The sequence below is a fragment of the Heliconius melpomene genome, chromosome 7 (assembly GCF_056956725.1).
Source record: "Heliconius melpomene rosina isolate 202511_hmr_F chromosome 7, ASM5695672v1, whole genome shotgun sequence".
Taxonomy (NCBI): domain Eukaryota; kingdom Metazoa; phylum Arthropoda; class Insecta; order Lepidoptera; family Nymphalidae; genus Heliconius; species Heliconius melpomene.
Genome location: NC_140395.1, coordinates 11825872 through 11850147, shown reverse-complemented (window position 1 = coordinate 11850147; position 24276 = coordinate 11825872). Strand labels below are relative to the sequence as shown.

Below are 24276 nucleotides of genomic sequence, written 5' to 3'. Positions count from 1 at the left end.
TCATCAGATATCTCTGTCACGCTCGTTTTGGTGTCCACCTCGGTGTATTAGAAAGGGACGGTTGAAGTTCCTGGTTACCTTTGAAATGTAATTATTAACTAACTAATGAGTTACTTGTTGGAAGAGCAATTTGCGCAGGATTAGAGCTAGTTTTGAAATGAGTTTAATAAACAGCTTTTAGTTTGTAGTTGAGTAGCGAACGAGATGTTATTTAAGTATTAAAGTTTTTATTAGACAGGTCTTACGTTGTACAATTTATAAATTAGTTATGAAAATTATATAATTACTAGCGGACGCGCGCAGCTTCGCTTGCGTATTTAGGGGTGAATTCTAATAAACCACGAAACATGTGTTCAATTAATGTATTTTTAAGAGACTAAAAGAGTCGGTGGCGATTTAAAGATTTTTCCATACAAACTATCAACCCCTTATTTGCACCCTTAGGGGGTGAATTCTAGAAAACAATGAAACACATTTTCAATTAAATATTTTTATGAGTCTAAGTTTCAAATTTTATAATAATCGCTGGCGGTTTAAAGATGTTTCCATACAAACTTTCAACCCCTTATTTGCACCCTTAGAGGAGGAATTCTAGAAAACGATGAAACACGTGTTCAATTAAATACTTTTAAAAATCTAAATTTCAAATTTTATAAAAATCGATAAAGATTTAAATTTTTTCCATACAAACTTTGAACCCCTATTTGACCCCTTTAGGGTTAAAATTTTTCAAAATCCCTTCTTAGTGGATGTCCAGATTACAAAAGTAAACTTTTGTCCAAATTTAACGTTTCTACCATCAGCGGTTAAGGCTGTGCGCGCGTCTTACCTCAGTCAGTGAGGACAAGTCCTTTTATATATATAGATAATAAGTTTTTGGGCAATTTAATTTTAATATATTGATATTAAATGATGTTGATAAAATTGTTAATCAAAATGCATAAAATTATAACAACGTAACAAAAACGAGAAATATTAAATTTATAATACATTACAAATTTAATATTTCTTGGTATTTATTACTTTGTACAACATTCGTTTCGTAACACCAAACGAGCGTAGCTTTCATACACGTCTAAGATAATTCCAGCGTGCACATACAAGACAAATTCTCTTATATCTAAAATCGATTTGCCACGGTAACGCCTCTCGCAGCGACGCATGCGCACGCGCACCATTGATTATTCACGCATGGCAAGCACTTATCAACATACTAATTTGAGTTTATTTAATAATATAGTATAGATACATAAAGTTTTATTATATTATATACATATAAATAGAGATTTTATTTAATAATCATTATGTAACTAAACTTGGATTTAAATTAAGCACTACTTTTGAGGCCCGTCGTGGCGCAGAGGCACAAGTGTGTGACTGTAAACGCGACCTGTTGTGGGTTCGATCCTCATTCTCTCCTCCTCTAGTTTCTCTTTATTCTCCGCCACTCAGCACGCAATGCCTCTGGAATTCGGCTGAACTGGGAAATATAGTGTCTTAACACTAGGTTCCCTCTGCCTACCCTGCTGTGTACGGGATACTTACTACTATGATCTATTATGCCACAGACAGTACTTATATAAAAATGAATTGTCCTACGAACACAGAATAGAAAGAGTTAAATTCTTTCATACATAATATCGTTACTCAGAAATTACTTAATGGCTGTGATGATTGCGTTAAATTGTCAGAATATGTATTTATCGAGACAATGTAACAAAAATGGCTTGTACTATAATCAGACCAGCGGGGGTGCCCCGTTTGAGTACATATCTGAATGAAGAGAATATTATGTTTTTATTGAATCTTGTACATAGCTGTTATAAAATATTTATTTATTTCAATTTCATAAGTAGGAATCGACCCCACAACCTGTTGCGTTTACAGTCACACGGTGCTTCTGCGCCACCACTACCTGCTTTGATAAATATATAATTCTAATCTATAATTGCTTAGAATTTATGAGCATTTCATTTTTTTTATATGGCAACGATATGTCTGGCTGAAAATAACGGAAGATCCCACGCGCGTGCGCGGGACATGTAGATTGCGAGTTGATGATAATGTTTAAAAATATATATTTAGAACTCTACCTTAAAGAAAGAAGATTCAAAATTCTATCAAACGGTAAAGCACCGGTAGCCTCTTTATCTGTAGTAATTTCGCTACCTACATACGAGTACCATTATATTCTAAAGAAGCTTGTGCTGTATGAACTTCAAAGCTTGGTCTCTGAAGTTTATACTAAGCATCCACTTATTGGGAGTAATATGGATGACTAAGTTAGTAGAGATATTGGTGAGTCAATATCTGTTCCTTACTGGATATTATACATATTACGAAATTGTCTTTACATTTGTTACTATCTTGCATAGAGAGGACTTATTGAAAAAATTTCTTAGGATATTCTATGTAATTTTAATAACGTATTTATTTATTTTTACATGTGTAAAAAATGAAACGTATATATATTTAAACTACATAAATAATTATATTATAATAAATATGTTGTAGCAAGTGTATAAAAATTACGACGTAGCTTGATAAGAGCGTTTGGCTTACGCCCAATATTAATAATGTATCTCCTATCTCCAGTTAACGTCTATCTCGTACTGTCCGACATATCTATCCAATCACTAACCTGCATGCCTACCTCCATCTCTGTCTATTTCAATCTATGGTAGCAATTTTTGGATTAGGATTGGTTATTAACATTGGGCGTTAGAAGTCTTAGTGTTTGGATGGTTTCCCAAAAGACGCTAGTTCAATACCGGCAACGTAAAAGTTTTATATATTTTCTAAAAAAGTATTTTTCTTCCCTAAGTGTGGAATAATATTCTAAAAAGATTTAAAACTGTACGAACTATTATAACAGACAAAAATTAAACAATAAAGAGTATCTGTGAAGTGTCTCAAGTGAACACTCAGTCACGATATTTAATTTTAGACTATTTGTGAGAAATGTTTTATACGAAATGCATACGGATATGCTGAAATTCTATTTATGCGAATCAAATGCACGTCAGTTCCTATCATATCCCGTCACGGGATCTCGAGTTAATGGATTTCTTGTGAAATTGATTTAAGAAATTCCAAGGCTGTATTATTTTGAATTTCAATTTAACTATTTTATTTAGGTACCTATGTATTTATCAGCAGAGGAGGTTGTAATTAAGACAAATAGATAAAGAAAATGTCCCAATATTTTAAAAGAATAGATATACAAATATATCGATACACAGACATAAAAACGAATTTAAAGCATCAAAGCTGTCAAACTTCTTGACCAAATACGAACATAATGGAGCCGAATGATTTCAAAATTATTTATATTTTTAAAGTCGTATAATGTCTATCATATGCTATAAATAAGTCATAACTGTATTCCAAGCATAAATACCCATAAAATTATATAAAATAAAAATATTGAAATTTAAAGTTGTCACAATAAATTCACTGACGGAAGACCGGTGTGCTACTCCATGTTATTATGTTTATAGGTCGAAATGGTAATGCATAGGATCGGCCACGATCACGGTATTCTCGTTTTGACGCGATATGTTCGTTATACATTATGGTGGATATTCATCTATATGCAAACTGCCCATGTAGACATGCAACTTGAAATTCTAAATCCAACAAGTATTCTACTAATATTTGGTATAGAGCATCATCTGTCTGTGTACGTGTACATTTCCTTGGTGTCCTGGACTGGTATTTTTTCTGGGGTGGGCACCAGACTATTCTAATGTGGGCACAGACCAACCCCCCCTATTCCTACGCCCATGGGAACGGATGTGACGAAGCGCGGCGATAAGTTTCATGACGTGAAAGAAGAGTCGGTTCTTTCTGCCAAACTGCTCTATCTGCACTAAAGTCAGTTGTTATACTATCGTGGGATTTATTTTACCATTTTAATATAACCTTAGTAATATTTTAATTCAGTTCTTATTGTCCTTCTTTTGCATTTATTACGCCTTATCTATACAATTAATTGAAGATGGCATTGTATAGTACGCTTTTAATATTTGATAAAGCAAAATGCAAATTGAAATTATGTATAATACTAGTGATTATTTTTTTTTCCTTAAAGAAGTCGTTCTTATATTGTTGATTTTCTTATATTCGGTTAATAATATGCTATTTTTAAAAGAAAGTAGACGATTTATTATTTTATCAAAAAATTGGACAACTATAGAAATTGTTATTTATATTCGCGATATTGACTTTTACTGAACAATGTAATTTTTGGCGCCAAAACAATCTGACCTCTGCCAAATATTCATATTATCTGTGTAAAACTTTAATTTATTGGCTTAATGATCTCAAAAAAAATTAAACCATTCGTGGTTAAGCCACAAGCGTATGACTGTAAACTCGATAGGTTGTGGGTTCGATTCCCATACGAGGAAATTAAATATTTAATACTTTCATTTCTCCACTCTGGTACCGAGGCAAAACAAATTTAAATTTAAATCAAAAATTGGCTTACGGAAATTAGAACATTCTATGATATGTATAAAATATCTGATAAGTAAGAGTTCAATCGACTTTTATAATATATATCATAACGCCACACCAACGGGTACACATAAAAAAACCATGCCATATTTTAATTATAATAGAGGATGTGGGTAATTTATATTTAGATAATACTTTTTGGCTCTATGATAAGAAGTTCGTTCATAAGGGGAATAATGACCATAGTGATAAAATAACAATCTGTCATATTTCGACTTCAAACATTAAGTTTATAGCGCAGTGGGAGCGCAGCGTCTTACTGCAAACATGATGTTTGTGGGTTCGATTATCTATGGGGTGTTGGTAACAAGGCAAAACGCAACATTGTGATCCGCCACTCAACACGTCTCGAAAATTGGGCGGTGGCGGTATTTTAACACTATGTTCCCTATATGCTCATAAAATAAATGAAAAGAAAATACATACATAGTAGCTGTAAGTAAACCTTAAGTCAAAATGATTCATGCATGTGAATGACCTCATGTAAATTAATAATGTCCATTTCTTATGTTATAAATATTTCATAGTTAATACTCGTGGTCTTTTATAAATTTAGATTATCTAATAAATACTTATTTTAAAATTGGCTTTTATAAAACAAAAGTTAAAGTTAACAGTTTGTCTATTAAACCAAGAACATATAGTAACCTAGTTATGGAAAAAAACACTCTGTTCTCCACTATATCATCGAACCGTCATCGAGACGTCACTATATTTATCTTGCTTGTAAAACATAGTAATTCTATAATTATATATGTAATATTATTTTGAACAAAATACAAGGCGACTATGAATAGAAAAAGAACGTGATTACTTTCTCTCTCTCTCTCGAAGGATCTGTGGTCCAAAATGTTAGCGTAATAATAAAAATATTAAAATACTTAATTTGCTAAAAGTATAGACTTCTCAATAGTTACTTTTAGCGTGTGATATGATAGTTATGTTTTCAAAGAATTCTTTATCAGTATTAGTCATATTTAAAAAGAAACCTTTTGACATTTCCGATTAGGATCTTATATCAGTCATGAATCACAGATAACAATTTTCATTTCGATGTTTACATAACAATACAAATAAGATTTAAGGTAATCTGCAATAGCATTCAAGTGTTTTGCAAATATAAAAAAACCCTTTAGTGATAAAGAAATATTTTTATATCTTAAGTATAGTTTTAAATGAAATTTACTTACGTCTTTACTTGTAATGGCTGTTTTGACACATTTGTTTCGCAAAATTGACGCTGTAGCGCCATTCGCGCGTCAAATTGCTAATTTACCTTTTTATTGCCTTAACAACGCTACTATTCTCTTGTTACCTTGTCAATTTGCTAGGTGAGAACATGTACAAACTTAAAATGCATGATTGTACTAGCCAATATACTTTGTTGGCAATAAGTAAGCTTCACGCTGTATATAGGCGGAGGGAACCTGGGAACCTAATGTTACGAGAGTCGGTTTACATTAAGACTTACATTCTCCATTTACCGCCGAATTCTGGTGGCAATGCGTGAGGAGTGACGGGTCTCAACTATACACTTTGCCTAAACACATGTAGACTCCAATATTAATGAAAAACACAATTGTTTCATAATTTTCATCCAGATAATTATTCAAAAATAAAAAAGCGAATCAGAAAACTTTGAAGCACACCACTTAGCGCTTTCATGCCACTCTACTAACTCTACTCTACTCTTCTCAAAGAAACAAATGTTATGCAAAAAAAGAAATCTGTCCATTTATGTATCTATTAACATTATAAGAAACATCACAACTTAATTTCATATTATATTAGACATTATCTGCATAATATTTAAAAAAATATCCATTTTAATATCATTTTAATATGTATTCATATATTTGTTTTCCCGTGTTTATATTATAACACATTTAGTTAATAACCATAGTCTACTGAGAAGCGAGCTCCTCTCATCTTTAATGTTATTTACAATGTTTTCACTTCTAATTTGCATCTGATCAAGTCTATTACGCGGCTTGAAGGAACATTAAAATCTATCAACTATTAATGGTTCTAACTTGTCGGTTCTCGTCTCTATGTAATGATTCTGGGTTTCATTTTAAGCGAAAATTGTTGGGTATAATATATTTAATAATAATAATATTATTAACTTACTTATTTATAAATATTTACGAAACGGATTTTTTTAACCGACTTCTATAGGAAAGGCTATTAATTCGAATGTATTTTTTTATGTTCGTTACCCCAGAACTTTTGATTTTGAACTGATTTTGATAACTCTTTGCTGTGCTAGTGGCTAGTGCTTCCCGTGTAGCCCTATTTTAATTTGGTCTATTTCTAACAATGTTATGTATGAAAATCCACATACGCTTAGGTAATTTGCATTAAGTATGCGAGCGAAAAATGGACGAATAACTTAATAAATAAACTAAATAAACTTTTCTTAAAAAAATATAATTATTTCGCATATATATTAAGTTTTATTATGACTGTAATAATAAACAAAACATAAGTTAATAAATTATTATTTTTATCATGTATATTTTATGTCTAATCCAATATAAGAAAAATACTCGAGTTATTAAAAACCGGATGCGTTTATAGTGCATTATATATATTGCGAAATTACGGGTTTGATATAACAAAACAAACATTTACAACCATTTAAAATTGTTCGCGTGTGATAAGATGCAGTCCTGTCTGATGATGGGTATCACATATTATATCGACGTTTGATCTCGATGTTTAATATTTGACTTGTAAAGTCTTTAAAAACATATTCGATTCTCACATTCTCAGCTTTATGCTGTTTCTCAAACATAAGGTAGGCAGAGGGAACCTGGCAATTTAACCTAGTGTTAAGTCCATTACTTTCCGTGCCCATTAAGACAGTTCCGTTGGCCATATTTAAATTTTCATATTTTATTAAGTTAAAGACATCTTAACTATTGTTGATAGTGTCAAGGTTGCAATGAAACCTATAGTTGTTTGTAGACGGGCTTTCTTTGAGTTTCCACAATTAGTGCAATTAGTGCTAATGCGACTCTGATTGTGGATAAAGCTGGCAGATGTGATCATGTTTATATATTGAAAGGTCAGATTCCATTTGTTTTCGAAGCTATGTTGACAAGTAAATATCGTTTGAAATTATCATCTATAACTACTCGTAATATAAATTTAAATCATAATTATTAATAAGATTGAAGCCCGTTATTTCAAAATAACTGTTTTTTAAAGCTTAAATTCACAGTTATTTGCATAATACTAAAACGCATATAAATAAGAATTAAAAAGTGCATGTCATTAAAAAAAATCAACCTACTTTCGCTAATTACAGTAAAATAATTGTAAATCAATAGCTAGCTATTCATATGGTTTAAGCGGACGAATTCGCGGGGAGGTCGCTAGCTTTGAAATGTTTGATTAAATAATGTTTCAAAGGCGCAAATAATTTCATCTATGACATAAATAGACGTCGACGAGTGTATCGGCCAGCTACCGACACGCGCATACAGATGCTGAAAGAATGTACTTGTGTTCTTCAAATCCTTTCTTGAACGTTAAAACTTTTATCGCTACCAAATCGACTGTCGTAAATCCCAAGTCGCGGCCCATTGTTGCCGTACACTTATATGGGAGCGGTCAAAATAAATCACGAGCGGGAACCATATCGGCACAAACGTAGTCTATCGCCGCGATCGAGAGATACCGAGTATTACGCTATTGAATTAGCATTACCGCTGTTCTCGATGTCGTTCCGGCTGAGTGCATGTCTCATTCATCATGGTCGTGTTATTTTTAATTTCTGTCTTTTTAAAGCGGTCGGTGGAATAGGATAGATCTTAAGATATATATAGATGCGAAATCTTCGTATCAGAGATTCGTGTGGACGTTTATGTCTTTACGAGAATGTTAATGTACATTTATTATAATCAAATTTATATTGTTGGTATTTTTTTCCAGGTATTTACCGAACTGAATGAACACCACATAAACAGTTCCACCTATTGAAAGTAAGTTTATAACAGTTTATAATAATTATTATATCTTTCAACAAATTTTAATTAAAACTTATTCTTCGCGAGAGGTCATTGATTTGTGAACAAAATTTCGTTAGTGAGCGTTTGACGCGTGCCTCTGCTTAATTTATAACTAATATATAGTTGGTGTCGATAACATTTGCACCGTCTGTACGTCTAACGTTGACCTGATTATAGGACGCGGTAAACAGTCTTCATTCAACTTGTCTATTTCATTTCATAGATAAGGCTCACAGGCGTTTATCACATTGTATTTGTTGACTCCTCGTATCTCACAGGAGATTTATTAATTCATGAATATCGATCTGACAAATAAAACAATTATTCAATTAGGCCACCGCCAGATATTGTCAGTTGACCGCGGTCCACTCTCAATCACTCCAAATGGACCCAATATAGGAGATATGTCTGATCGGATGTAGCGGTCGGATATTGAATAATAATTGGTCCACACAAAGTTGGATCGTCACGATGGAGATGGTATCTCTCGAGCGTGCCGCATCCATCAGCCCTGGAGGGGCGCTATCTGCGCCGGTATCGCGCACCAACGATAACCATTGTCTTACTGCTTCGATTATATCAGCGAAATTTGTGCTCGCCTCCGCCGTTTGTCTTTTGCCGCAAATGAGAGGTAATAGGACGCGACGGCGCATAAAAGCCGCGTTTCTGCCAGACTTTTGCCTAGTCATTAGTATGCCGTGGGAACCTAACCTTATCACTTGTTATTGGGAAATATTTTTTATAGATTATCATCCACGAATCTGGAGAATTATTAATGTTTAAGCCATATTGGTTTATATTACATTGTATATTCATTTAGTTGATTAAATCCAATAAACGATAGATAAAATTTAAATATCAATCCGACATTAAACAAATTATAAGGCAGTGCTAACGAAATATTAAAATATATTCCTACATTAATACTAAGCCGTTTGCAATTGAACGGACGGTAAAGTTCAACGGCGATGGCCCGGGCGGCCACTTAATAGCGTTAGCGTCATTGTCTCACAGTCATTAATAAGTGCTCGGACAGTTCTATTGGCCGCGGTCCATAATGGGTCGGGACTGCTCCGCTATGATATCACGAATTCGTATCCTAATAACCCTCGGGGGTATATCGACTCGGCTGAAACCAGAAACGGAGTCGTCCATGCCCGTGCAGTCCTCGTTTTAATTTATTTTCGATTTTGATATTACCTTTAATATAGCTTATGTTTATGGAATGAATATAAATAAATTCTATATGCAATTGAAAGTCCGATCTCTCTCAATGGGAGTCGGATGTCTAGCAATCAAATTATATTATATTATAGAATATTTATTTATGAGAAGTTTTTGTTAGAATAAATGCATGTCTCACTAGATAGTTTTGAATATTTTATCTTACGATTACAGATATTACTATAATTTAATACTATTCAAACGTAATTTATTAGTGCATTGCAGTAATAGTTTCTCTGAATGAATATATTAAATATCTACGTCTAAGAAAGACGTCAAGCGCACAAATTGGTGTTGTTTGGGTAAACACGTTCGCATGTTGATTTGTATGACGTGACCGCTGTAAACATTTGTAGTAATTTCGCATACGAGATATTATAAAACTACGATAATTACAGAACTATTAGGAGATTCCAAGTAAAGGATAAATATAGGTATGACTTTCCTCTACAACACGTGTTTCATTTTTTTAAACATTTTTCAAAAGTATATATTAAAGGATATTATTATACAAAAAACAGATAACTGTATAGTCATTGTCTTGTACTTTTATAATTATAGCCTATTTTATTTATAAATAATTTAATTTAATAAACCAATAACTCTGATTGTATCGGGCTCGCACTCAGCTGCTGTAAATCCAGTTGACCGCGCACGCGCTGTCCGTCAATTAGGCCCAATTAGTGTGATGCTCCTTTGATCCACCGACCCGTGTCATTCGAGTCTTTCTCTTGTTAACACGAGACCACGACAGAGGGAAGTAGCGTTTTATTTATTTATATACCATAGTAAACTTTAAAAATAGATTTGGAAATTTCTTTTATTTTCTGTTGGCTTGATCCCCACTCGTGGGAATGTATAATATTTATATTATTATTTCCAAGCTCCCGAAATTGGGCGGTAAATGGAGAACGGATTACTTTGACACTAGGTGCGGTTTACTTACTGTACTAGTTATATGCAGTAAGCAAAAAATAGATTAATATTAGGTTGTTAGGTTAGTGTTCTCTAGATGTTTTGATTTTTTAGAATAACGTGTTTCTTTACACAATTTTAATCACGCGCATCATTTGTAGAAAGTTATTCTTACTGGAAATACTTCTTTCTTTTATTACTTATTATACATAATTATTATACATATATTTATTATACATATATACACAATTAATTATTTTCTTTGACACATAATTAAGATATTATACACTTTGTATCATTTTTATTTCTATATTACTCGTAAATATGCAAATTTACTTAGTTGATTTTGGGGCTCCCTCCCAATTTTCCCCCGAATTCAAGAGGATTACATGTTGAATCGCGGAATTCAACGTCGGGCTTTGCCTCGACACCTGAGCGTAGAAATGATAATACTAAATATATAATTTCCTCCTCATCATTTTACTTTGTATAACATAATGTGAAGTAAAATATTTGAAGAATGAACAATTATAAATTGCGCCACTTACATCTCACTAACTAAAAAATGCTGAGTCGTGGTTTTTAAAAATAATTCGATTTGCATGCACGAGCATAAAGTCATTAAAAACTATTCTAGGAAGCGTTAATAATATTCATTATCTGTACAAGCCAGCGACATTCGCGGACGCCCGCGCTCATTTGTTTATAACACGACAAGATAAAGTTGACGGCATATTTCTTAATTGGTTATTGCACGATACATACAGACACTATCGGCCACTTATTCCAACATAATAAACATTATCATAACAATAACAAGTGCTAGCGGGTTCGAATGCTCGATGCTCGTGTCGGCGCGATAACCTATGGATCTCAGAGTCAGTTGGCACTCGGTTCTGTTCGCGTCAACTCACGTACGTCACTTTGTGCTTTCTAATATTCTGTCATTTGAAATAGTTTTGTTTTTTTTTTAATTTTTTTTTGCAATAGATACGTAGTGAGCTTTGCTAGTGTTTTTTTTTTCAAGTTAATAGTTTGTGTTGCCATTTTGTTGTTGTATATGCGCATGCGCTGCTAGCTGTAACAGGTAATAAAGGCTTTTATTTTTTAATTTTCCTTTTAATTTAAATAATTTATGCATTGTTTCAAATTGTTAAATGTTGTTTAAGTTTTTTTTTCCTCTATCATTATTTATAGCAAAACAATACAATATTATTTTGTTCTTATCATCGTGATATCATTATTAATATTATTTCAACAAAAAGCTCTACAGTTACTTGTTTTCACATCTCATTAGCATAATTTAAAAAACACGTTATAAAATGATCAAAAGTTTTTACTTTAATTTAAAACCATCGAAAATGCTGTAGACACTGTTAATATCAGCTATCTAATTAAGCTATTGAAGCGATGACCTCTCGATAGTGTTTTATGTGAGTTAAATTGTCAGGGGGCATTCCTATGCCGTTGAATGAAATTCTTTACCTCTCAATCTTTAGGTGGTTCGTTCATTAATCACCTCTTGTTTGTCCAAGGGCGAGGTACGGCGTTCAAATCTTTTGTACGTGTTTCTGTGATATTGAAATTCTTCACTTAACTACTATTTAATAGTACCTAGAATAATATTATTAATATATACGTTGCTTATGTTTCATACAAATTGTATGTTAGTAGCACTTTATTGCTCACCAGTTATTAATAATTACAGCTTCTATAAATAATGCCATTATAAAATTGTTAGCTTTTTGTTTGTTCTTCAGGTTTTTCTTATATATTCAATATAGATATTGATATTGAAAAAACTTAAAATTTAAACATTTAAAAAAAATATACAGGAACGATCCCAATTTCTATTATTTTTTTAAAATAATTTCACAGATGATTATTACTTAAATATACCAGCTCTTTAAATAATATTAATTTTAGAATAACAGAAGATAAAATACTTTTTCGTATAGTTTTCCTTTCCACAGAACATTTTTGATGAATTATACACGCTACGGCGTGAGTTACCGTTACGGCGATCGTAAGCGTGCTGTCATATTTGTTTTTTTTTGTTCACATAATATTTCATTCTATTCGACCTAGTTATTGCTATACACATGCTGTTAGAAATTGTCAGTCTCTTTTAAGTTATTATTGAGGTATGCAAATTGTGGAACTTGAAATGGTGTCGCTTTTAAAAAAAGTTATTTTTTTTATATTTTTTTTCTTTTTGTTCTTTTTTAGTTTCACGTTATTTCCCGCACAGAGCTGAGTAGACAGATGAAACCTTGGAACATAATGTTGAGACACTTCGTTCCCCACTTTCGATAGAATTCTGGAGGCATTGCAAAGCAAGAATATGAAAATATTTATATAATTCCTTGAGTGGGGATCGAACCCACAATATGTAGCGTTTACAGTTTTTAGAAAATATAAAAACATTACATTTTTTTTATTCTTTGCATAGTGCACTTTACTACAATTGTGACTAGTAATATGTACATTGTATATATAATTTCTTACATATGGAAATATAAATTGGTGCTACACAATACGTATAGGTGGATCATTAAAAAATATTGAAGTTTGAGAACTTGAACAGTCCTTAAAACAAATTGTTGACATTTTCAAACATATTTGACATAACACTTGAAGCTTTTCTTTTGAATTAAGAAATAACATCCCGAATACCATAAGCTTCTGTTTCTGCAACATAGTCCCGTCCTGTGAATTCGTGAGAAATTTTTCATGCCATTTCAATGTGTATTTCTTTACGTTCAAATTCTCGGCGTCGCGAGCATAGCATATGCAAATGTACACACGCCAGTATGCTAGTGTAAAATAGAGCCGGTGTCACTCGCCTGACCCGCCGCCACTCGGAATATATTACTAAGAAGACAATTGTGTTTGCCTCGAAACTACCATTGGTGGCGTTTTTTCTTTTAAACATATTATTTTTTCAATACTACAACTAATTATTTATGCAATAGTTGCTAGTTTACCTATTGGGTTCTATATTTATGAACAATATAATGGAAATTACTTTTTTTCTATCATTGTTTAAAATTGTATGAATATTCAAGAGTTTGTTTATTGTATAAGAGACTCAAAGGCAATATTATATAAATACATGGTTGAAATAATGACAGTTTCGTTTTCAATGTTTATTAAGCTTTTGGAACTCAAATAGTTTGTTGTGTATTTTACTTGTGGATTACCGGTGTTTTCTCTATTGATGTTCATGTCTTAGACATTATTTTCTCTCTCATCTCTACACATGATTATACCTAAAATCCTGCAACCAATAACAAAAAGATATTAATTTAATATCTGACACCCCCAGATTCATCATGGTGGTGGTACTGAACGGTGTCCTCGCGGACGAGTGCCCCACTTCAGTCAGGGCATTGTTAGCTGCCCATCCTGGATACAGAGATGCTGCAGCACAGTTACTGGCGGCAGCAGCTAGAGAGGTGCAAGCACCGGGTCTCTTGTACGTAGCGCAGAGGGAGCTTGCTGCGGTTGTACCACATGATAGTGAGTATTGGAATTTGCAAATTCGTCTTAAGTTTATGTTCTTTAGTATTTTCACTAACCCGGATTATGAATTTCAATTAAATTATTTTAAATGAAACTCTTTAAAAGGTTTTATATTTTTATAGATAGGGTATATATAGGGGGGATATATAGGGGATAGGGTAGACTGTGATAGTCTACGCTATTCAAATTTTAAGAAAATGACTTACTAATCTAAATATTTTAAGCAATACTGTAGCTAATTTTCATTAATAATAAATTATAGGCACATTTTGAAAAGTCATGAGTTGTTGAATTATTATCTTATTTTTAATACAACCCATTTTTGTTTTCAGAAAACGTTAGCATCATTGGTTCTGATGATGCGACTTCGTGCATCATAGTCGTCGTGAGGCATTCCGGTAATATAAACAATTTTTAAATAGCAAAATAATAAAAATAATAATAAATTTCTGATTGGGAATCGAACCCACAACCATTACGTATTTAATCCCACGCTTATACCACAGCGCCATGACGGCCTCAATCGTAATAAGTAAAAATAATAACAACTCAAAATCAAAATATTTACAATCAATCTTCTTTCAGGTTCCGGGGCAGTGTCTCTAGCACATTTAGATGGCTCAGGAACAGCCGAAGCGGCGGCGGCCATGGTGTCACGGGTCCAGCAGTTGGCCATAGGATATCCTGAAGGGCGTCTCGAGTTACAGCTTGTGGGCGGGTTCACAGACCCACACAGATACTCGGACGATCTATTTGCGAATATAATGTGTAAGTTTTCTTATTTTTTGTTATATTTAAACTTTTAGGCCAACCTAGGTCTTAACACAGGGGTGCGATACTAGCGTGCGTATTTGAGGAAAGGAAATATTTAATACTAGTGGACCCGAACGCGGCTACGCCCGCCTAAACTATACGAATATTTATTAAATATATTTATGAAATTATTTTCAGTTTTCAATAGATAGATGCGTTAAGCAAGCTCATTTTGGGTGACGTTTTATAACAACAAACTTTGCAAATCGTTGCTTAGCAACACGACGGTTGTTATTAACATGGCGCAATAAATTGCATGTCAAATTAATAAGTATTTTAATATATGGGTATATATCGAAAATATTACAAATATGAGAAAAAAAAATATCCTATGTTCATCCCGGGATCCTCAAGTATCTCTATATGAGTATTTTATCACAATTAAATTAGCGGTTTGGCCCTGATTGCGTAAAAGACAGACAGACAGACAGAGTTACTTTCGAATTTATAATATAGGTATGGATTTTCAGTTTCTCGCTTTGGTAACGAGTCAAAGCGCGGTGTTGAGTTCCGCCATTCAATAAGCATTGCCTACAGAATTCGGCGAAAAATGTAGAAAAAAAAATGTGTTAATGAAAACGGAGTGTCTTTATACTAGGTACCGTGGTTCCATCCATATAATAATTGAGAACGAAATTAATTGAGAAGATATATAACCTAAGTACTTGGTTATTTTTTGCGAGATCTCTATATCACACTCCTCTTAACTACCATAGCATATACATATAATATAGCGCTTATCACTTAGTGCGTAATTTAATAGCTATCATCTTTAGCTAATAATACAAAAAGCTGTTTTGCTATGATAAACATACATTAATCGTTTGGATTTTTCCGTACTATTTTTGTTTTTTATAACTAACTATGAAAATAATTTAATTTAGAATATGTGTATGTAAGTGTAGATATAAGCAACCTAATAGTAAATCATTCCGTTTCGGATTTGAACCCATAACTATTATAGTAAATAGAAAAATTTCTCAATAGTATTACGACGACGTTGTCACTCTTACATAACTGTAATGTCGAATTTTCTATTGAATGCTAATAATTATTGGTTAAATTCACGTCTATGAGGTAATAACAATTAGACTTGGTATATTATTGGCACCAATTCCTTGTTTTATTTTTGTGACAATTATTTCATTTGAATATTAAATTATAAGTGACGTCAGTTAGAATATTAATTTATAACAACTAATAATAAACTTATATGATAATATAGATATATTACATTTTTTATAACTCTAACATTGTAATAAAATGATCCAATAATGATTCACTATTTAAAACAAGATATTTTTTGCACGATTAAATCATGATTGCCTCTGATATTTGACAATCTTTGCAGAGATTCAGTTTAACAAATCAAATCAGCTTCACACTTTATCCCGCACACAGCAGGGTAGGCAGAGGGAACCTCGAGTTAAGACACTTCGTTCCCCACTCTCCGCAGAATCCGTCTTAACACTAGTTTCCCTCTGCCTACCCTGCTGCGCACAGGAGACAGTGTGAAGCATTGATTTGACATAATCGTAGAACAGAGTGTCTTAACGTTGAATTTTCTTGACTTCTCTGCTATGCGGGAGAACATCAACGGGTAATACAATATTTATAATAAACAGCATTAAATCCATACATCAGACTCCCAGTAATATACACGAGCGTGTCACGGCAAGGTCACGCCGGTGTGCTGTCACGTTGCCAAATGCCCGCAAATTATAGCCAGAACGACGCGTGGGCGGGCCATTGTTGAACGTTATGTATTTCAATTAGTGCCCCAATAATTCCACTTTGCATGTCACTTGCGTGATAATGGTGACAATTTCTGTCATTTACTAAGGATATATGTATATGCTAACGGTAGTCAAATGGGTGTGGGACACTTTGATGTTTAAGGAATGCTTCTTTTATGTATTTTTGGCGAAATGTTAGGTTTCTTTTTTATTTTCTTTTTAGTTGAGTTTGAATTAGTTCGTGGTAAATAATTTTGCATGTTAGAAAATTCACAAGTCTTGTATATGCTCTTAACCTGGCCAGAATAAAAAACATTAATATTGCAAAAATATATATTTTTATATATTATCACATTGTGTGTTGAATGGCGAAACTCAAGTCTCTTTGACTTATTACAAAAGCGATGAAATGAAAATTAAATAATACGTTCTCCCGATTGCGAATCGAACCCACAACCGCCGCGACATTACTAAAGGTAGATAATATTATATTGTAACTATGAACTCAAATTTCCCATTAATAATTCCAGCGTCATTCCATCGTCTAACAGAAGAAATAGACCTAACATTGGCCTGCTGCTGTGAACTGAACACGGCATTAGGGAGTGGATTTCCAGCCCCCCTGGTCACAGGTGTGGGGGTCGACATAAGGGCAGGCGATCTCTTCCCGGCCACGTTCCCGGATAAGGGACCAGAACTGTCTCTAAGATGCGCTAGGTATATAACTGGAGGATTGCACGCTGCACAGGTATTGTTTTTTTTATATTAACATGAATTTGAAAATAAAATTGTCTAATAGATTTTTTACACGTATATAATATGTGTATTGTGTATATATTTTATTCAAAATTGCACTCTTGTTTTCAAAAGACACATACACTATTTCGAATCCCATTTGAAGTAAAATTTCGCATCTAATAGTAGTTGTAAATGTCTATTTTAATAACTGATGGACCAACTATTTTGAATTTGAATTATTCTTCCAGGTGCTAGATATATACGACAATGGCGTGGGCATGTTGCGTATAGGTCCGTTCAACTACGAGCCGCTGAGAGGCGTCGACCTCTGGTTAGAGCAATCGGACGACTTCATACTGCAGCACCTCAGCACGACGCCGGCCGTCGAGCCGCCGCATTTCGTGCATAATGTATGTTTTCTTATATTGGCTTTGGGTTTTTTTGTGATTGTTATATATTTTGGGGTCAGTCTTGGTCACAAAGTATGGCTGTAAACGTTCGATTCCCACTCGAGGAAATAAAATATTTTATTTTCATTTTTTCGATCTGGTGTCTAGGTAAAGCTTGGCGTTGACTTTTGCTATTCAAGAAGCAATGTCTCGAGAAGTCGATGGAAAGTGTGTCTTAACTCTAGATTCCCGTATACCCTGCCATATGTGGAACACGGCGTTAAACAAAAAACATAAATGAAATTAAGCACAATTTCCCCAATTCCAGATACGCTCAACACTCAAGTTCATACAACAACACCCGTTCCCGGCGGTCACTGTATTCCCGGACAACAGACCCCATTACTACCGACGCGATGAACAGACCGGTTGCTGGGTGCACGTTCGATTCTAGTTTTGGAGTTCTTTAATCATGACTGAAACTGTTGGTTGTCTGAGAAAAAAATGTATTTGTTACTGTGACAGAATACGATGTTATATTAGACATGATATAATATAAAAGAAATTCAATAATATACAAAGTGAAATGATTACATTACAAAACTTGCCATGAAATTCCTTCAAAAAAATGATAAACAAAATTGTTTGGAACAAAGGGATAATTCGCTTTATTATTATATCCGTAACATACTTACGGATACGTTAGTTCCTTGCTTGAAATATCAGTAAATAAATAAAATAAACTAATTGCTTAAATAAACAAAACGCAAGCTTGTGGTCTCTTGAAACTAATTTGAACTTGAAATACTTAACTTGACTCTCTACTTATTTTGAATTCACTAGTATATCTACTATTTATAAATGACAAGAGTGATTTTTTTTCTTATATGACATGATTTTTGAAACTCTTACGTTGATTTTTGAGCATGTAATAAAATTATCATTACATACTTAGTTGCTTAGAGAAAATTTACAACTACAACATTTAAATAAAAAAGATGTATTGTATGAGAAGGTTGTATGTAATTAACACATGTATAACACATGTAATACTACAAGGAAACAATTGCTATTTTTGTTTCTGTTATATTAAACAGATAGAAAAAGATGTTTGGTACATAAATCCAATAAGACTTGAAAATCTAGAGCCAGTTTAAAATTTAATAATATTCTAAGTTTGTTCGTTTGAAATATAATTGGAATAAAAGATCAATGATTTAATTTGTGCGCGGCGTTAAGTTCTGCCACTCATGGTTTCATCTGCATTCTTAGCTATATACGGGATACACTGTGAAACAAAAAAAAGAATAAAATTATAATATTCTTTTATATCATGACTTACGTCTTGATTTTTTACCACAAAATAAAAAAAATGTGTCAAGTATTGCCAGTGCATATTATGTTATAGATAATATAATTACTGAAATAAATAAAAACACATTCCAGTGTAAATTATTTGTTATTATTATTTTTTTTACACTTAATTTCAGGGACATTTAAAATGTATGAACATTAAAATATGATAATTTCCTTAAAATTATAATAAAGAGAATTTGATTTGTAAATTTTTGTGATTGAAAAAAAAAATAACTGTTATTTTTTTAGTTTTATATGATTTTTGTTATTATGACGTAATAAAACATAATTTAGATATAATATTATATGTAAATATGCTTTAGAGTTACTTATAAGTTAAATGTATTGTATATTTTGACATATCATCATCAACTAGAATTGTTGAATTAATAATTTAGAATAACATTCTATTAATTATTTTTTTCCCATTCATACCATTTCAATTTTAATGAAATATTTTCATTCTTTAAATATTTTATGCAAATCTGTTATTTTCTTTATGTCTATTAAAAGTATGTAAGTTAGCTTTATATGGGTAATAATAAAAAATGCGCTGTAAATATATTAGCAACTTTAGAAAAATTATTAGATACGGCGTTAATAGTTATTGTTTTTAAAATATAATGAATATATTGAAAGTTCCATAGATTTTTTGTTGTTTTATTTCATACAATTCATATTACTCTTGATTGTAAAGGTGACGGCTGTGGGATTTTGATTACCAATGGAATTGAATTATTTTCGTTTCTTGGCTATGGTAAAAAGACAAGTTCCACCACAACACGCAATATGGAGCATATTAGGCGGTGCGTGGGGACTGGATTTTTTTAACAGTAGATTTCCTCTGCCTACCCTTCTTTATGTGGGATACAGCGTACCGAATCAGCTACATAATTCAAATTATTGATGAGATTGAACTATACTTATACTCCACTCCACTCAACACTGATGTTTACAGAGGCGGCGAGGCCGATATACAGAGTATTTTTGACATCACCAGTAAATGAAACCACAATTTTAACTACTCCATACAAGCCTAATACAATTAAAACAAAAGAGATTTTGCCAAAAATGAAAAAGTGCTCAAAGTTGTTTAACCTTTAGTAATATTTTTGTAGCAGTGTTTACGTTATCTATTCGTAACTGCGTCACACATAATACAGTATGGATAAATATCGTGAAAGCAAAAAAAATCCTACGTCCGAATTATTGACTTATCTTAATTATTTTTTTAAGTATGGGTTTGAAATATTTTTCTCTCTATGCTGTTCCCGTAAAAGGAGCGCTGACTCTTCCACCTCTAAAAATTAGAAATGAGGTTATTCGGAAAAGAATAGGAGTTACCGACGTCGGTGGACAGGCCGACACATCTGCCAAAGGACTGATGGCCGTTGAAGCATTTAAGTTCTTGATTGGAGATCATAAAAAAGTAAGTAAGGGTCTACCTTCCAAGGTCCAGCTGGATGGACCGACGATCTAATGATCTTTTAGTTACTAAAGAATTAGTACCTATGTCGAGATATTCAAGCATAAGAAATTTAACCTATCGGCACATCATATTGCACTAGCACCTAGGCTAATGTATTGCTGCCAATGAAGCCACGTAGAGAAACGTTCTTAAAGAGCTACATTGAAATTTAGAAGTGTTTAAAATGTTTCTATTTCTATATATTATGTAAAAAAACACTTTAAAATTCATATTAAACATTTTAAAATTTTACTATATCTGGCAAAGCTAAACAAAAAAGATTTATGGTTTATATTTTTTAATTATAACGTTCAAAAATTTGGTACAGTGACCATTTTTTTGTAAAACGCCGTAATATATTGTCTATGATTTAGTATGTACATTATTTTGACAGCTGAGATCATAGTACGTGAGTTTAGTCAAGTTTATTATTGTTGAAGTATAACTTTATTATCAGGATAAAGTTTTAACTCTAGAAAGTGCTTAGACAAAGAAATATGGAAAAACCCACAGTTACTGAACAACCCCCTCCTTATTCCGCTTCTGTGCCACCAGGTAATTATTTTTTATAGTGAATCATAATTTTACATACTTTCGAGATAAGGTTTTTGTATTGCGCCACTTTTAATTGTTGTGATATATTACTATTAGATTGACATGTTTTAACTATTCTTTAATGCTTTAATCTCATTAATATCTGTTGACCGAAAAGCAACTTGTGTATACTTATAGGTATATGTATTAACAAATTTAATGTCTGTGTCATTACTTATTCATTATTAGGTTGTTTTGTTCTCATTTCTTTTATTATCTTTTTGTTCCTTTTCTTAATAGATATAAATTGTTCTTAGAACAGCATAATATGCTCCTGGTTAGCTTATTTAAATTGACATGTATCTCATTAACAATATCACCATATCTACCTACTATCATGTATCTCACTATTACTATCTCATTAACATTATTTATTAATTAAATTTAAAAAATAAGGATCAAGATTTAGAAAATCTTTGAAAAAACTATTTGACCTTTACTATTTCATTTGCATTTTTGAAACCATGTAGGATATTCTAAAACTTGTAATGTAAATTAGTTATCAGGATTTCACTTTAATAGAAATCCATTTAACTTTGGAATTTATATTATTATTTTAAACATTACTAAACTTTGTTTTCTTATGATAAAATTGTAAGTAATGTATATTATTTGGAAAAATATGAAATGTACAATAGTCACAAATACATAATTATGTATTAAGTAAAAAAATAAACTGTGGCCGTCCTAAGGTTTGCAGTAGATTTGATATTAGTATTTTTCTTACTTTATATGACTTTTTTTCTTATTTACTTCCCAAGTGATCAGTGTGCAAAAGTTGTCAAGTATATTTTACTATTTGTCAAGCATAAGTATAATTGGCTATAATGATTATGGGTAAAAGAATAAGCATTTTTGCATGAAGAGCTATAAATTGTATGAGCATTTTAAAAAAAAAACATAATATCATGTGTCATATTATGAAATGAAATTAATGCTGTTTGTAGTACTGTGACTAACACTGTGTAAACATGATTTGTGTTGATAAGAGATCCATTTGTTAAAATCAATACAAGGCAAAATGGAGAACAATAAGTTCGACCCCTTAACAATGCCTCTAAAATGCACCAGAAAGTGTGGGAAATGTTGTAATGGGAATGTAATATCATAACACTAGGTTCCCACCTGTTCCGCTACCCTTTTAAGTGTGAGATAGCGTGATACTAAAAATACATTATATTATGAAATGTTCTTAACCTAAATCTTTTAAGCTCTATTAATGTTGTACTAATATATATAGTCTTTAATGAACATCTATAATTCTATAAGATTAATAGAGGTTTTAATTATATTTTTGTAATAATATTTGCTGAAGATAATGATTTTATGAATCAGTATTTCCTAAGCATCTTGGGAAAGTCCTTATTTATAATTACCTCATAAAATAACTTTTTTCCGATGGGCTTAGAGTTTGAATTTCAATAGAGCTTAGGTAATAGATCACTATTACCTAAGATCTAGTCCATGTAACTTATCAAAGTTACATGGGATTTCCCCAGTAGGCAGTAAATGGAAAAAAACACTTTTTTACCTCTAAATATTTAAACATAAGCTGGACAATCTACCTTCATGGTACAGTGGGATAACGTTTGACTGTAAGCACAGTGGTTGTGGGTTCAATCCCCACTCGGGCGAATTATTATAATTAAATTATTTTCTTTTCCCTGTTCCAAGATAGATTTTAGAGATTCAGATAAAATGTATCATTATGTTCCGCCAGTGAACACATATCGTCGAAATCAGGTGGAAATGGTCTAATCTATAAATGTGTATTCTCTATCTAAAAGCAGTCATTGATTTTAAATTTACATTGCAATGTGATGTAACCACAATAATATTGTACACAGATCTTTGTAATATAATTTTATACATCCAACTTTATATCACTATATGAAATAAAAACATGTTATAAACAAAACGAATTCCCTATTTCAGGTCAACCACAAGCACACATGTATCCGCCGCCGCCCCCTCAGCCATCAGCGTTCCCACCCCCGCCTCCTGGCTACACCCCCTACGGTAACACCCCCCAAGCTACAGCATTCGTGCCAAACTACGGAGCTACCAACATTATAATACCACCGCCTATAATCGCGGTAGGAGCATGTCCAGCTTGCAGGGTTGGCATCCTTGAAGATGATTTCACGTGCCTAGGTATTTTGTGCGCTATCCTTTTCTTTCCTATTGGAATTTTGTGCTGTCTTGCTCTGAAAAACCGAAGATGCTCGAATTGTGGCGCTATGTTCGGATAGAAATGGTTTTAAGTGGGCTCCATACTTAATTTCTCGTTAGTGTTGCCAGGATCTGCATCAATTTTATTTTTTCGAATCAGAATTTATTGATTGTGTAACTTAACAGCACGGTAATACTAATGGGATAATAAATTAAGCAATGAAATATGGTACCGTCCAGCATTTCACATTTTTTTATACTACAGGACTTAGTTTAAAATGTGAATCTTTTATAAATATCGTAAAGTACATATTTTAAAATAGTCAATGGAGCTTAATGTCAATTAAATTTAAATTTATTTACATTAGAAACTTCTAATAATATATAATAACGATAACTATCGGTGATGATTCAGTCGTATTAATCATACCATCACAATTTTTTTTTAATTGATTATAAATAAGTGAACTGATTTGTTTAGACAATACTGAGCAAAATTTACGTATAATATTTTTAAATCATTCCATATAATTGCTTAAAAATGACAATTTACTACTGTATTTTTTGGTGTGGTACAGTAAACAATGTTTTATTTAGAAATCATGCTAACTAATGCCTGAATTAGGCTATGCTACTAAATGACACTATATTTGATAACTGTTTATTAGGACTATAAAAGCATAAAAAAAGACAAAAATCATTGTAAAACAAAACATTTTATATCATAATTATATTTTTTTTAAATAAAAAACGAAGGTAGTATAAAGTTATAATAAATAATTTTTTTTCTGAGGTGGCACAATGCCTCA

At 32.2% G+C, this 24276-nt stretch overlaps 2 protein-coding genes across 7 annotated transcripts in view; both read left to right on the top strand.

Moving 5' to 3' along the window:
• The window catches only part of Ntan1 (N-terminal amidohydrolase 1), a 67614-nt gene extending 47733 nt beyond the window's left edge, over positions 1-19881 (top strand). For 4 of the 6 annotated variants that reach the window (XM_085187568.1, XM_085187567.1, XM_085187569.1 and 1 more), the window contains 7 exons: positions 8461-8510; positions 14005-14198; positions 14534-14599; positions 14787-14969; positions 17281-17498; positions 17737-17898; positions 18206-19881. In XM_085187568.1, the coding sequence (XP_085043694.1) occupies positions 14012-14198; positions 14534-14599; positions 14787-14969; positions 17281-17498; positions 17737-17898; positions 18206-18331 (942 nt within the window). In that variant the 5' untranslated portion in view covers positions 8461-8510; positions 14005-14011 and the 3' untranslated portion in view covers positions 18332-19881. The other 2 variants (XM_085187571.1, XM_085187570.1) reach the window with 2 other exon arrangements.
• Positions 19882-21076: 1195 nt separating this feature from the next.
• On the top strand, positions 21077-23942 carry LOC146537876 (uncharacterized). The gene is made up of 2 exons (XM_085187952.1): positions 21077-21256; positions 23231-23942. The coding sequence occupies exons 1-2, from the start codon at positions 21199-21201 to the stop codon at positions 23545-23547; spliced, it is 375 nt and encodes a 124-aa protein (XP_085044078.1). The 5' UTR covers positions 21077-21198; the 3' UTR covers positions 23548-23942.
• The last annotated feature ends 334 nt before the right edge of the window (positions 23943-24276 follow it).

Bases quoted from the DNA above. Each gene is read 5' to 3' on its own strand.
- LOC146537876 (XM_085187952.1), top strand. From the start codon at position 21,199: ATGGAAAAACCCACAGTTACTGAACAACCCCCTCCTTATTCCGCTTCT. The intron at 21,257-23,230 runs GTAATTATTTTT...TCCCTATTTCAG, and splicing joins TTCCGCTTCTGTGCCACCAG to GTCAACCACAAGCACACATG.